The sequence below is a fragment of the Trichomycterus rosablanca genome, chromosome 22, assembly GCF_030014385.1.
Source record: "Trichomycterus rosablanca isolate fTriRos1 chromosome 22, fTriRos1.hap1, whole genome shotgun sequence".
Classification (NCBI taxonomy): Eukaryota; Metazoa; Chordata; class Actinopteri; order Siluriformes; family Trichomycteridae; genus Trichomycterus; species Trichomycterus rosablanca.
The window spans coordinates 5,320,776-5,334,572 of NC_086009.1; the positions used below are offsets into that span (position 1 = coordinate 5,320,776).

The 13,797-nt window shown below is 35.2% G+C and overlaps 1 protein-coding gene across 2 annotated transcripts in view; it reads left to right on the forward strand.

The window, feature by feature from the left end:
- Positions 1 to 9,388: 9,388 nt before the first annotated feature.
- The window catches only part of LOC134335842 (BAH and coiled-coil domain-containing protein 1), an 86,709-nt gene continuing 82,300 nt past the window's right edge, over positions 9,389 to 13,797 (forward strand). For both annotated transcript variants that reach the window (XM_063018450.1, XM_063018452.1), the window contains exon 1: positions 9,389 to 9,720. In XM_063018450.1, coding sequence (XP_062874520.1) covers positions 9,546 to 9,720 — 175 coding nt within the window. In that variant the 5' untranslated portion in view covers positions 9,389 to 9,545. The remainder of the gene's footprint in view (positions 9,721 to 13,797) is intronic.

Sequence of the window (13,797 nt, forward strand, 5' to 3'; positions counted from 1 at the left end):
GTGGCTATATTTGTCAGACATGTCTTTTGGAGCCTTTTCTAAGCAACCATATCTCTTAGAATCATTCGTACAAACAACTGTCAGTAAGTACAATAACCAATGGAACAGTGGTGGTCAAGGTTTAAGGATTAAAACTCAATTTTAGGATGGCAGGTCTTCTTGCTCAACATCAATGTCTAACCTCACAAATGCTCTTTTGGCCGAACAGCTACAAACTCCCACAACCACACTTTAAAATCTTGTGAAGAGCCTTTGTAAGGGATTCCTGACAGGCTCAAGATCAGGAGTCCACTTACTTTTGGCCATATACTGTACTGTGTGTTGTTTTTGAATGTTTCTTCTATAGAACAAAGATACTATGTGAAAATCAAAGAGAAACATGGTCCTAAACAAGTAATGTATTACCTGCAGTGCTGCAGCAGAGTTATTGCAGAGTTATTATACATCCTTATGTAATAAGTACATCATTTCCTTAGTAATTTCATCTACTCTGAAAACGCAGTGTTACAAAGTACTCCATCTTCACTGTAAACCTTTCCTTATTTAAAATCTGCATCTGATATCATTTGCTGGTAGTACACCCATCATTTGTCAGGTACAAACAGCTGTCAGCTAAACAGAAACAATATTAAATAATTTGGATTATTTGCAAAACTGAAGAATAGAAAACTACAGCACAGCAGATTCAATTAAAGTAGAACAAGTCATATGATATATATAAGCTAAGAACACAAAGTGCTTTTACATGTGACAACCAGAAATTGTCTCTTCCTATCTAAACATCTTGGACCAGCATTGTTTTCAATTATTCATACAGGTTATATGGATTTTTCCCAAATGGATAATATGTCAGTCCCCGTTGAGGTGGAGGTTTGCTTTGGTTTTGCAAACTCAAAGCTTTTCGTAGTCATTACAGTCATTATGGAAATTTATAACTAACCATTTAAGTCAGCTAAACACATGTACAGGTGAGTGCCTAACCTTTCAAATCATCAATTTACTTCTATTAAATGTATATGGTCAATATGCACTGGCAAACTGTTAAATGTCCAATTGATCTGACCATGTCTGTCAAGTCTGCATGTATCTAGGATAATTACCAAATTCTAGATATGTGTATATTTAATCAGTGCAAAGACATTATTAAATCATTTATTCGTTCATCTTCCAGATTAGTTCTACCCTGATTTGGGCCACACTGGGTATGAAGCCAGATATGGTACTTCAGCTGTCCTGTAAAGTGCATGTAACTCTGCAACCGCACCACAATGCCACACTACAACCCTGTAGATCAGTGTAGAAAAGTGCACATACAACAGAATATTTGAATAACTTTTTTAATTACATGTGTTAATACTAATAAATCGATGAAAACAGATAGGACACTACAAGACAATTAAACCAGGAATATTTAAACCTATAGATAGATAGATAGATAGATAGATAGATAGATAGATAGATAGATAGATAGATAGATAGATAGATAGATAGATAGATAGATAGATAGATAGATAGATAGATAGATAGATAGATAGATAGATAGATAGATAGATAACTTTATTAATTCCATAGGTAAAGTCAGTTATTACAGCAGCTCCAGTACATTAAAGCTGCTGGTATAAACGATCTTCTGTACCGTTCCTTGTTACAGCAGAGTTGGATGAGTCTGTTAAATATATAAATATAAGGCAGTGGTAGCCTAGTGGGTATAGCTTTGGGCTATCAATCGGAAGATTGTCGGTTCAAATCCAGACTCTGTTATGCAGCCACTGTTGGGTCCTTAAGCAAGGCCCTTAACCGTCTCCTCCAGAGGTGCTGTACAATGGCTGACCCTGAGCTCTGACCCCAGCTTCAGGATGGGATATGCGGAAAAAGAATTTCATTGTACATGTATATATGACGAATAAATGCTAATAAATCCTCTTCTTTGCATAGCATTAACAGAATCAATGCATTACTGTGTAACTACAGCATATATACTCGAATTAATCTAACCAGTGATGTGCAGTATGCACCAGGATTGATACCCCGGTCCTCCCTACAGTCCATGACATGTTATTGTAGTTGATGAAAATCCTGTTCGTGTGTTTGTAATATCATTAAAAATCGAGCACGGTTAAACTGCGCAGCCGCAGATCTTCTCTCTCCGTGTCCGTCACAAATCACTACCGAGACATGAAGCCCCGCCTCTCAGAACGCCTTGAAACCGTCTGCCTTTCGTCTTCTCCCGTCGTCTAATGTCGGGGGCGCCTTGAAACGACATCTCCAGATATTGCTTTTCACCCAGACAGCCCAGTGTGGACTGGCCAGCAGCCAATCAGGAGCTTGTTTATACTAGGTGAATGAATGTTCTGGCGACATGCCAACCAATCAAATCCTGATCTGAGTGGTGCCTATTTTCTTGATTATTTAAATTTTAAAAATCTGCTCATCTACAAAATTGCTGTTATTTTTAAGCAAAATATATAGAATGCCTTTATTTGTTATATGTACATATATAGGTGTACAGTACAACAACATTTTTTCTTCAGATATCCCAGCTTGTTTGGAAGCTGGGGTCAGAGCACAGGGTCAGCCATTGTACGGCGCTCCTGAAGCAGACAGGGTCTTGCTTAAGGGCCCAACAGTGGCTGCATGGCACAGCTGCGATTCGAACTCTCAACCGATAGCCCAAAGCTCTACCCACTACGCTACCACTGTCCCTATAGACACTTAAAAAGCTATCGCCCAACATGGGGCTCAAACCCACAACCCTGAGATTAAGAGTCTCATGCTCTACCGACTGAGCTAGCTGGGCTTTTATAAACTGAATAAGTATGTATATTTGTGGCACAGTCATTATGCCTGACGCCCTTCCTGACGCTTCTGCCCACTGTTGCCTCTGTTTTTCTGTTGTGGACTTTTGCTTTTGTAGCCTCGCCGCAAGACTGCTACTTACTGGATGCATTTTCTTTTTTGCACCATACAAGATTTTTAAAAGAGTTTATACTATATTTTTGTGAGTTTGTGCCTTTTAGGTAATAGTGCATTTGTAAGGTCATGCACTGATGTTAGATGAGAGGGCCTGTTTTGCAGTCAAAGGTCCAGTTCATCCAAAAATATGTTTAATGGATTTAATATCAGAGCTGTGTGCAGACCACTGGAGTTCATCCACACTAAATGTATCAAACCCTATTCTTATAAGATAAGATAGACTTTATTTTCATTGTAGTTATACAATGAAATTTTGGTTGGAAGCTCTTTACCGAGACAAGCAGCAACAATTAAAATAAATATAAGATAAAAAATTTTAAAATATATAAAAAAGTACAAAAAATATATGACTCGGTGCAGCACATAATAAGCTAAAATGATAAGAATTTATACTTGGTGAAACAATATGGACATATACACATGGTTGAATAGTGCAAACAGAACAGTGTAACCGATATCCTATCACAGTAGAGACAGATAATAATAATAATTGTTATTATTATTGCACAAATAGTATATATTTATATACAGAATGTAAAGTGATCTGTACTTTTATGGACCTTGCTTTGTGCACAGTCAGGCTGAAATAGAACCATAACACTATTACACTTTTAGCAATGTGTGGGTGAAACAAATAATAAATTATCCACTTAATTTTACTGTATAGAATTATGTAAACCTTTGTTCCTATATTGTTTAGAATTTAATTTGTTATGAGTGATATGATCCAAAAACAGATTTACCACATGAATAAAACATACTTTTAGTATATAAATACTGTACTGGAGATTTAGACTTAATCTTTTTGAAAATGACTGGGTTTTAATGAGTGTTTTAGCACAAGTACAATCAGCATAAACATGTTATTACCGCTCCATGTTTGTTTGAATCTGCCGCTGCGTGTGTGCGCTGTCTCCATAGCGCTGTTCCATTGGCCACAGATGTGAACCAATCAGGGGCTCGAATGGGACTCGCAACGCAGCACGAGCTCATTAGCATAGCGGGATGTGACCAATGGGAGCTCGTGTTTACTTTGCCAGGGCTGAGAGAGAGAATGTGTGTGTATGTGTGTGTGTGTGTGTGTGTGTGTGTGTGTGTATGTGTGTGTGTGTGTGTGTGTGTGTGTGTGTGTGTGTGTGTGTGACAGAGAGAGAGAGAGAGAGAGAGAGAGACAGGAGTCTGAATGGGGCGGCCTGCACCGGCGCTGTAGCACATCCACACTACAACAACACTCACGGAATATACCAGGATCATATTTTAACATGATTTTTAAAATATTGATCTGCGATTTTTTCTTTTTAATTAATTATATTTATTGTTATGTGCGGATTTAACACACCAGTAAGTAATAATTTTTTCTATGATGTAATGCAAATATATTGTAAGGGAACACTGTACATTTTACACATATTTACACAAATAGCAAACATAGCTGAATAATAATAATAATAATAATAATAGTAATATAATTAAATATCATGTGCAATGGATTTCAAATACATCCTAAAACCTTTTTTAAAAATTAACATGCATGTGACACCTAATTCTATGTAATTTATTTTCTGTAAATTCGCAACGTTGCTTATTTAATGTAATTAAATAATAATTTTAAAAGAATCATTTCTGCTCTTGTGGCCAATTTATATTTCTTACACTTATATACAACATGTACAAAATTATTACATTATAAAACAATTATCCTTGTTTTAAAATCTAATGTCTAAATCTACATTGCTACAAATTTACTCTTTGAATTAAATGAGTTTTTAAGACTGTTAAACAATAAACAATCCTAAGCTCAAAAACGATGTAATTTATTATTATTTTTTATAAATGATCTGCACCGCCGTTTTCATGTTTTAACTGATAGCGTCTAAATCTATTCAAATAAACTCGTATGTAATTAGACCTCCCGTCACTGTGATTAATTTCAGCAGAAATGTTTTTATTTTATCACTAGGACACGTTTGATTTCATGTTGATTTGGTGTTGTTATGTATGAGCCGGTTGTTCGGTGTGTAAGGCCGAGCTGAGAAGCGCCACTTTGTTCTCATCGTGTCCGGGTTACGCGCGCTTCCACTCGGCCTGCCTGTCCGCCAGCACCCGCTCCAGTCATTCAGCCTGACGCTAAATATAAAAACACGTTTAAACTTAATTCGTGCGTTATATTGCGTTTTAGTTTAATTGCTCTGTAGTTCATTCTAAAAATCGTGGGTTTTTATGGTGGTTTATATATTTTATTCCATTTTCTAAATCATGCATTTTGAAAGAAGCATTGTTGGACGATGCTAGTCTGCTGCTGCTGCGTTGTCATTAAAAAGCAAACGCGCAGTTTGGACCTTAATTGTAATTTATTCCTGATTTTAAAACGATATGAATGGTATTGATTATATTAATTGTTGGTGTTTTATTCGTGTGGAGGTTTTATTGCGTGTGTTTGGAGGATTTGAATTCAGGACTGAGCGGTAATGGCTGACATACTGCAGCCAGACAAAGGCAGCTAAGCTCCCTGCGCCCTCAGCTCACACTGTACTGTAGCTTAATCAGTTCTACTAAATATAGAATAATGTCAAATTCTCACACAATAATAATACATTTACTTTAAATTAAGCGTGTTGTCTTTTATAATGCATGATTAAAAGGGTAAAATCTTATAACCGATGCTTTGATTGGCTGATTTTGTAAGGAATAGGCTTGTTATATTAAAACAGGTCTTTACACTTAGGGTCAGAAATATGGAACTGCAGGTGACCAGAAGCCCAATTTTATTATTAATTGTTATGTTCATCATGATAATCTGAATAAAATGTAGTGGTTACAGTTCATAATATATGATTACCCTATGGTCACTAAAATGCTGCTTTTTATAAATAAATTCTTATGTCTGAATAATTGTACCATACAAATGAATGTGATGTTACAATTATTAATGAGATATTACAATTATTTGTAATATTTTTTGCACCAAATTTGAGCCGAGTTCTAATTTCAAAAGGACACGAGGATATCCAGAATGACACACAGGAATTCAATAGCATTGTGTTTTAAAGTACACGTATTTCCATTTACTCAGTAATACTAATTTTAACTCCCAACATAAAAAATACATACTGCAGCTTTATTACGAATACATTGTAATTTTACAGAGAAAATACATTATTTACAGGGAAGCCTTCTTTCTTGCACCAACAGCTCTAATTGTGAAGGGATATTTTAGGCTTTCCAGTGACATGCATAGCTGCAAATACTTGACGTTTTATGATGTTTTTTTATCTCTACTGACTCCAAAACATCACATAGTTGATTCATACATAATTTTAAATGAATGCATTTATTTAATAAAAAAAAAATCATGTACAGATTTATACTGTAATTTTTTTTTTTTTGAGATTTAAGACTTTCCAGGATCACATGCATGAGTCCAAGAATATCATGTCTTTATAGTATTTTACTCTACTGGTTTTACTTTATTAGTATCTCTCTAAAGTAGCATACTGCATCTTTAATAAAACACATTACAAACAAATAGTTATTCACTGAACTGTTTACTTTTCATATAATAACACAAAAATGGATGCAAATCTGACTCAGTACCTCCAACTCTAAAAGGAATGTATGCTTCTATCAGTGTAACATGCAGGCGCACAAGAACATAATGTTTTACAGATTTTTTCTCCACTGACCTAAAACTACTAAACAGTTCATCCATACACAAAAATGTTGCACAGTGCAGCTTTAATAAATTAAATATCAATGCAAATAAATGCAAATTAACATCTTGTGTGCAAAACATTTGACTAATTATGACTCTAGAGCTCTGATTTAAAAAAGAATATCTTATGCTCTTCTGCATGTACAAGTGTCAAGTTTTAACATGTTTTGTCTTTACTGACTCAGTAGTGCCTTTAAGCTTTACATTGATCATTATGTGCTGGAGCATTAGTAACAGGGTAACAAAAAAGTAATTTCTGTTGAATTTATTTATGTAAAAACATTGAACGACATGTAATCCAACACAGTGTCTGATCCAGCTTTGAAAACTGACATACTGACTCAGAAGTCATACTTGCTTAAATTCCACATAAAACAGTAAACTCTTGCAGCGTTAAGATACGACACAGATAGTAATTAGTTGTTTGTTTAGATGCCGTGTATACAGAAATCTTGCACCAAACCTGACACAAAAGATTAGAGCTTCTGTACTGCCTCAGTGGTACCACTGCTTCATTTCTGACCTAGTCACATACTGCAGCTTTAATAATAAATTCATATGATTTGCATTATAATTCATGCATAAAGCTTATTTTTAAATGCTTTTAAGTTTTTCATACAGCATTTCTATTAATTATTGTAGATTAAGTGTGATGTGTAATTATGATTTTGTGTAATAGTTTAACCCTTTGTATAGGCCTGTTAGTTGTTGCACTTATGCAAAGTAATATGCAACTAAAAATAAGTGCAATCAAATATGTATATCAATCATTCTCAATGCTTAAAATAAGAAGCAGAAAGAGAAAGAGTGGCATACTGCAGCGTGCACACACAAACACAAAATTAATAATTTCATTATTCCACCAGTCAATATGTTAATCATTGAATTAGCAGTGGTATATTGGCTTGAATGTGTACTATAGTGCAGTACGGGAAAAATGTAAAATGTAAAACATCAACAATAGTTACATTAATACATTAATAGACAAATATGGGCATCAATATATATATATATATAATAATTAGGGAAGTTGTAGCCTAGCAGTTAAGGTACTGGACTAGTAAGCATAAGGTTGCTGATTCAAACCCCACCACTGCCAGATGCCACTGTTGGGCTGTTGAGCAAGGCCCTTAACCCTCAATTGCTTAGACTGTATAATGTAAGTTGCTTTGGATAAAAGCGTTTGCTAAATGCTGAAAATGTAAATGTAATTACATGATAAATACAATGTCACACACACACACACACACACACACACACATACACACACACATAGGCCTGCAACATTGGCGAGTTTTGCCTCAGATCTCCACTGAATGTATTAATGACCATTTCAGTGAATCCGTCCAGACTTAATCTGATGCCCAATTCCATTCAAACCAATTACAATCCAATTAATCAACGTTTCTGTCTGTGCAGCTGCACAGGATTATGTAGCATTACAGATGCACAGAATGACAATAAATATTTTGTTATTTTAACATTTGAAAGCATGAAGTTTATTTTGCATTGTTCAGGTTAGGAGTGAGTACAAAAGCAATCCACATCATTTGCTGGAGCATTGTGTGTAACTTTCAGCCAATGCAAATGTCACCAATGTGCGAGTGCACACGCCTCACATTTATTGTGCTCGACTGGACTGTTTAATTGTCTTGCTATGAAAAGTAGTGAGTAATGTGTCGATTTTTGCCTAGTCTTATAACAATTGCTATTCAAATGAGGGCTTCACAGTGAAGCTCGGGGTGCGTTGAATAACCTTTTGCATGGAGCCCTTTGTGTGCGTGATACTGGATGCATCTGCATTAATTCTGCAACTGAACATCTGTATCAGCTCGCTGTAGGCCATTCCCCTATAGCGAGCACCAGAATTTGACCTGAGGTCTAATTTCAAAAGGACATAAGGTGATCTAGAATGACACACAGGAATGGCATTGTATTTTATAGTGCTTATAGTATTTCCATTTACTTAATAATACTAAAAACATACTGAAACTTATATAAATAAATTACAATAAATTGTAATTTTACAGTGAAGCCCTGCACCAACAGCTCTAATTGTGAAAGATTTAGGCTTTCCAGTGACATGCATGGCTGCCAGTACATCATGTTTTATTATGTTTTTTAATGTCTACTGACTCCAAAACATCACTCATTTGATTCATGCAAACTTATAATCACTGCTTTTATTTAAAATAAATGCATTTATTAAATGTATATATATATATATATATATATGTGTGTGTGTGTGTGTGTGTGTATGTGTCTATTTATCTATATATACATATATTTACATATATATACATACACACACCACACACACACACACACCACACACACACACACACACACACACATATATATATATATATATATATATATATATATATATATATATATATATGTATATATATATATATATATATAATTATATATAATTAATATGGAAATAATTTAATGGAAATGTGAGGCTTTTCAGGACCACATGCATAAAGTTTGATTCTATTTAATTCTGCAACTGAACAAATATATCAGCTCGCTATAGACCATCCCTCCCAGTATGGACGTTAAATAGTGACACAGCTGAAAACAGTAGAACCGGTGCGCACCCAGAGCTTTATAATGATCCAGAATCGATCTGCATGCACATGAAAGCGAGGCGCAAATCAAACTAAAATGGTTTTATTTCCATGTTGGCAGAAAACATGATCGGAGGCCGCAGTCGGACAGGACAGGCTTCATCTGAGAGCGACTCCGACACAGAAGGATTATAAATAAAGAAATATATGGCTTTGGTTTGAACGGAAACGTTTCAGCGCTGCCGGATTTGCTCGGGATTATAGCAGTGCGTGTAGCAGCAGGAATGGAGGGCCGGGATTTCAGCGCTCCGGCGGCGCACCTCCTGTCCGAGCGGGGCGCTTTGGTTCATCGCGCCGCCTCACGCATCACACCGAGCGGACACAGTTCCGTCCAGACCGCCGCTGCTTTCCCGTCGGGGAAATATTACCCATCCCATCTCCCCATGGCCACACATTCAGGTATGTACTGCACACTCTTTAAACGTGTGTTTTACCGCAGAATGATGCCTATATTTTATTTTAACATTTTGTGAGAAATGGAACTGTTCATGGAAGCTTTAGATGTGTCTGAATATGGAGGCAAATTTCCTTCACATCACTGGTTTGGATTTGGATTAAGCTGGTAAAACATCAACCTACATGTATCCTACAATAGTAGCAGGACTATTTATATACAAAAGTAAAACAAGTATGGCTGATTTATGTTTAACTTTATTCGTTTCCCAAATGTAAAATCAGTAATTAGTTTGATCTTTTTAATTATATTTACCCTGGTATGAATGGGTATTTTCATGCTGTTTTACTCTACAGCTGCAAATTGTACAGATTTGTGTTTGGTAAATATATAAATAAATGTCTTTTCTACATTAGAAACACAATACAGGTATTGCAAACCATTTCTGTTTCTCCATGTCCCCCCATTTATGGTTTCTTTATGTTTAACTTTATTTATTTTTCCAAATTTAAAAACAGTAATAAGGTTTGATCTTTTTCATTATATTTACCCTGGTATGAATGGGTATTTTCACGCTGTTAATCTACAGCTGCAAATTGTACAGATTTGTGTTTGGTAAATATATAAATAAATGTATTTTTCTACATTAGTAATATAGGTGTTGCATACCTGTTTCCTTTAGAAATTGAAAGGGTCATTAAAAACCGTTGAGTTTCTTCATGTCCCCCCATGTCTGGTTTCTTTATGTTTAACTTTATTCACTTTCCCAAATTTAAAAGGTTTGATTTTTTTTAATTATATTTACCCTGGTATGAATGGATACTCTGTATGTTGTTCTGCTCTACAGCTGCAAATTGTACAGATTTGTGTTTGGTAAATATATAAATAAATGTCTTTTCTACGTTAGTAATATAGGTGCTGTGCAACTATTTCCTTTACAAATTAAAGGGGTAATTAAAACTGTTTTTTGTTTCTTCATGTCCCCCCATGTTTCTTTATGTTTAACTTTATTCATTTCCCCAAATTTAAAAGCAGTAGTAAGGTTTGACCTTTTTTATTATATTTACCCTGGTATGGATGGATATTATCACGCTGTTTTACTCTACAGCTGCAAATTATACAGCTTTGTGTTTGGTAAATATACAAATGAATGTCTTTGTTTACATTAGTAATATAGGTGTTGCATAACCTTTCCCTTTACAAATTGAAATCATTGTTTAAAAAAACGTTTTCATGTCCCCCCATGTCTGGTTTCTTTATGTTACTTTAACTATGCAACTTTATTAATTGTTCCAAATTTAAAAGCAGTAATAAGGTTTGAGCTTTTTAATTATATTTACCCTGGTATGAACAGATTTTTTCACGCTCTTTTACTCTACAGCTGCAAGTTGCACAGCTATATATATATATTTTTCTACATTAATAATATAGGTGTTTCATAACTCAAATTGAAATCATCCATCCAAATAAAACCCCCCATGTCTGGTTTCTTTATGTTTAACTTTATTCATTATTTTCAAATTAAAAGCAGTAATAAGTTTTGATCTTTTTAATTCTATTTACCCTGGTATGAATAGATATTTTCACGCTATTTTACTCTACAGCTGCAAGTTGTACATATTTGTGTTTGGTAAATATATAAATAAATAAGTATAAAAAAGTATTTTTCTACATGAGCAATATAGGTGTTTCATAACTCTTTCCTTTTACAAATTGAAATCATCGTTTAAAAAACATTTGTGTTTCTTTATGTCCCCTCTGTCTTCTAATACGATACATATCACCTTTTAAACTGGATTTTACCTGTTTTTTATCTGGTTGATGTTGACTGTTTTATTGTGATTGTACACTGAATGATCAAAATATGTGGACATGATGGACAATATGGAGACTTTTGGTTACTTGGTTACTAGTTAACTCTTCTGGGGATGATTTACACAAGTTTTTGGTTGTTTGTTGTAATTGGTGCCCATTCAGTCAAAAAATTTATTATTTTCCTCAATTCATCTTAATAATCGGTGTCGCTGAGAGAGGATACATTACAGCTGTGGTGATGTGCATCCATATCAGGCTTGGATGCAGGCTTACAGTACGACTGTGCACTCTCGCTTCTGAGTAGCAGAGGGCAAACTGGTGCATTATGGGTTAATGCGTAGCCTATTACTCTCTGATGTCGTAGACCACTGCCGGTTAATGCCTGAAATTTCATCCCTTGGTTCATGATGGGTGAAATGCGATGAGAAGCATTTTTTTCCTTTCAAACAAATGCAGTTCAGGTGTGTTAATGTACGTGCTAATGTGCTCTGTTTTCTTTAGAAAATGGAGAGTGATTTTACAGTTGAATGATTATGTATTAACAGGAAATAATGCAAGACTTCTTGATATAAAAAAAATGCTGACTAAGTTTTGTTTTTCCATTTTGATTAACATGTATGATAGGTGCACCGTTTAAACTTTTTTATGGTCGATTCTGATTTTTTCCCAGACAATCGTTTTGTAGTATTAATACATTAAACACACAAGCAGATTTCAGGGTTTTATTAGTCACAACAATTTACTTTTGCTCATTAACAGACTAAATTGTCTTTTACATATATATATATATATATATATCCTCTGACCTGCGCGCAGCACTTAAAATAACCCTTTTCACCAATGCACTCTGCACAGGCGCCTCTATCCGCCAATCAGAGTCCTTACACAGTGTTTGAAGGCCCCACCCCTCGCGAGTTTCGAACCCACGAGTTCAGAATCTCTGCGCTGGTGTGCTAGCGGAATATTGTCTTGTATTATATTGTCTTGAATTATTGTAGTGTAGAAGTCATGTAGAATTATGCTGCATGTATTAACATTTATTTACACTTTGAAACACTTCCAGTCAGGTGACATTTTTGTACCCATATTCAGGCAGCATATAAGTGCAGTGCATGTTCACTTGACCTGCTTAAATTATTATTAACAATATGAAACCACAACACCAGTAAGATGATATTATAAATAATCAAACTCCCATTGCAAGTTCCAATAGCATTTTTGTTTCCAATAGCACACTGCATATCGTGCATCCCTACCATTTTAAATGCTTTTTGAGATGGGCTATGAAAAAAGGACTCGTTGATGTACTAGTTAAAATGGTTAAATGTATTGCTGAATGAAGCCACTGTGGTAGACAAACGAGTGTAAATGGTTTTAGTTTTTGGCTATAGCTAAAATTCAGTTGTGTGATTATTCTTTTATTTAGTTAAACAAAGAGCCCATAAAAATAATGATAATAAAAAACTGGTGGTGTTTGGTAATATTGTGAATAATGTTACATCTAAGCTTAAGCATAACAAATTCTGACACACACACACACACACACATGTATCCATGCTCTGTGGTATAGACATAGATGTCTTTTGTTCTTGCAGATGTTGGAACAGACCACATTTACACCAATGTAAGCTATAGGCTAGTGTGTCACCAACCGGATGTGTTGCGTCTTTTGTACTTTTCCCATGGCCCGTTCCAACGCACACACACACACACACACACACACACACACACACACACACACACACCTTCCTCAACGAGTTATCAGGTTTGAAACAGTGATAGAGGTGAGATGCAAAGATTGCAAAGAATTTTAATACTGGTGATGAGGTGAATTTGTCACAACACACCGTGCATCGAAACCTCTCCTGTGTGGGGCTGTGTAAGTCACAGGCCAAAGTGCCAGTCATGGTAATTGATTTAGATCTATAAATGTATTTGTATCCTCTGTATTTGAGCAGATTGCTGTTAGTAAGACTACTAGTCTATTCCTGCTTTCTAAAACCTCATGTTGTTTGATATACAGTGATTTTATTAACCTTATTGTGGACTGCATTACTTGCCATTGACGGTATTTATTTATGTATTTATTTTATTAGGATTTTTAACAGGGCATGTAGTTACTGGTTACACAAGATTTATTAGTTCAAGTTTTTAATGTCAAACACAGTCATGGATAATTTTATATATCCAATTCACCTCACTTGCACGTCTTTGGATAGTGGGAGGAAACCGGAGCTCCCAGAGGACACGCACACAGACACGGGGAG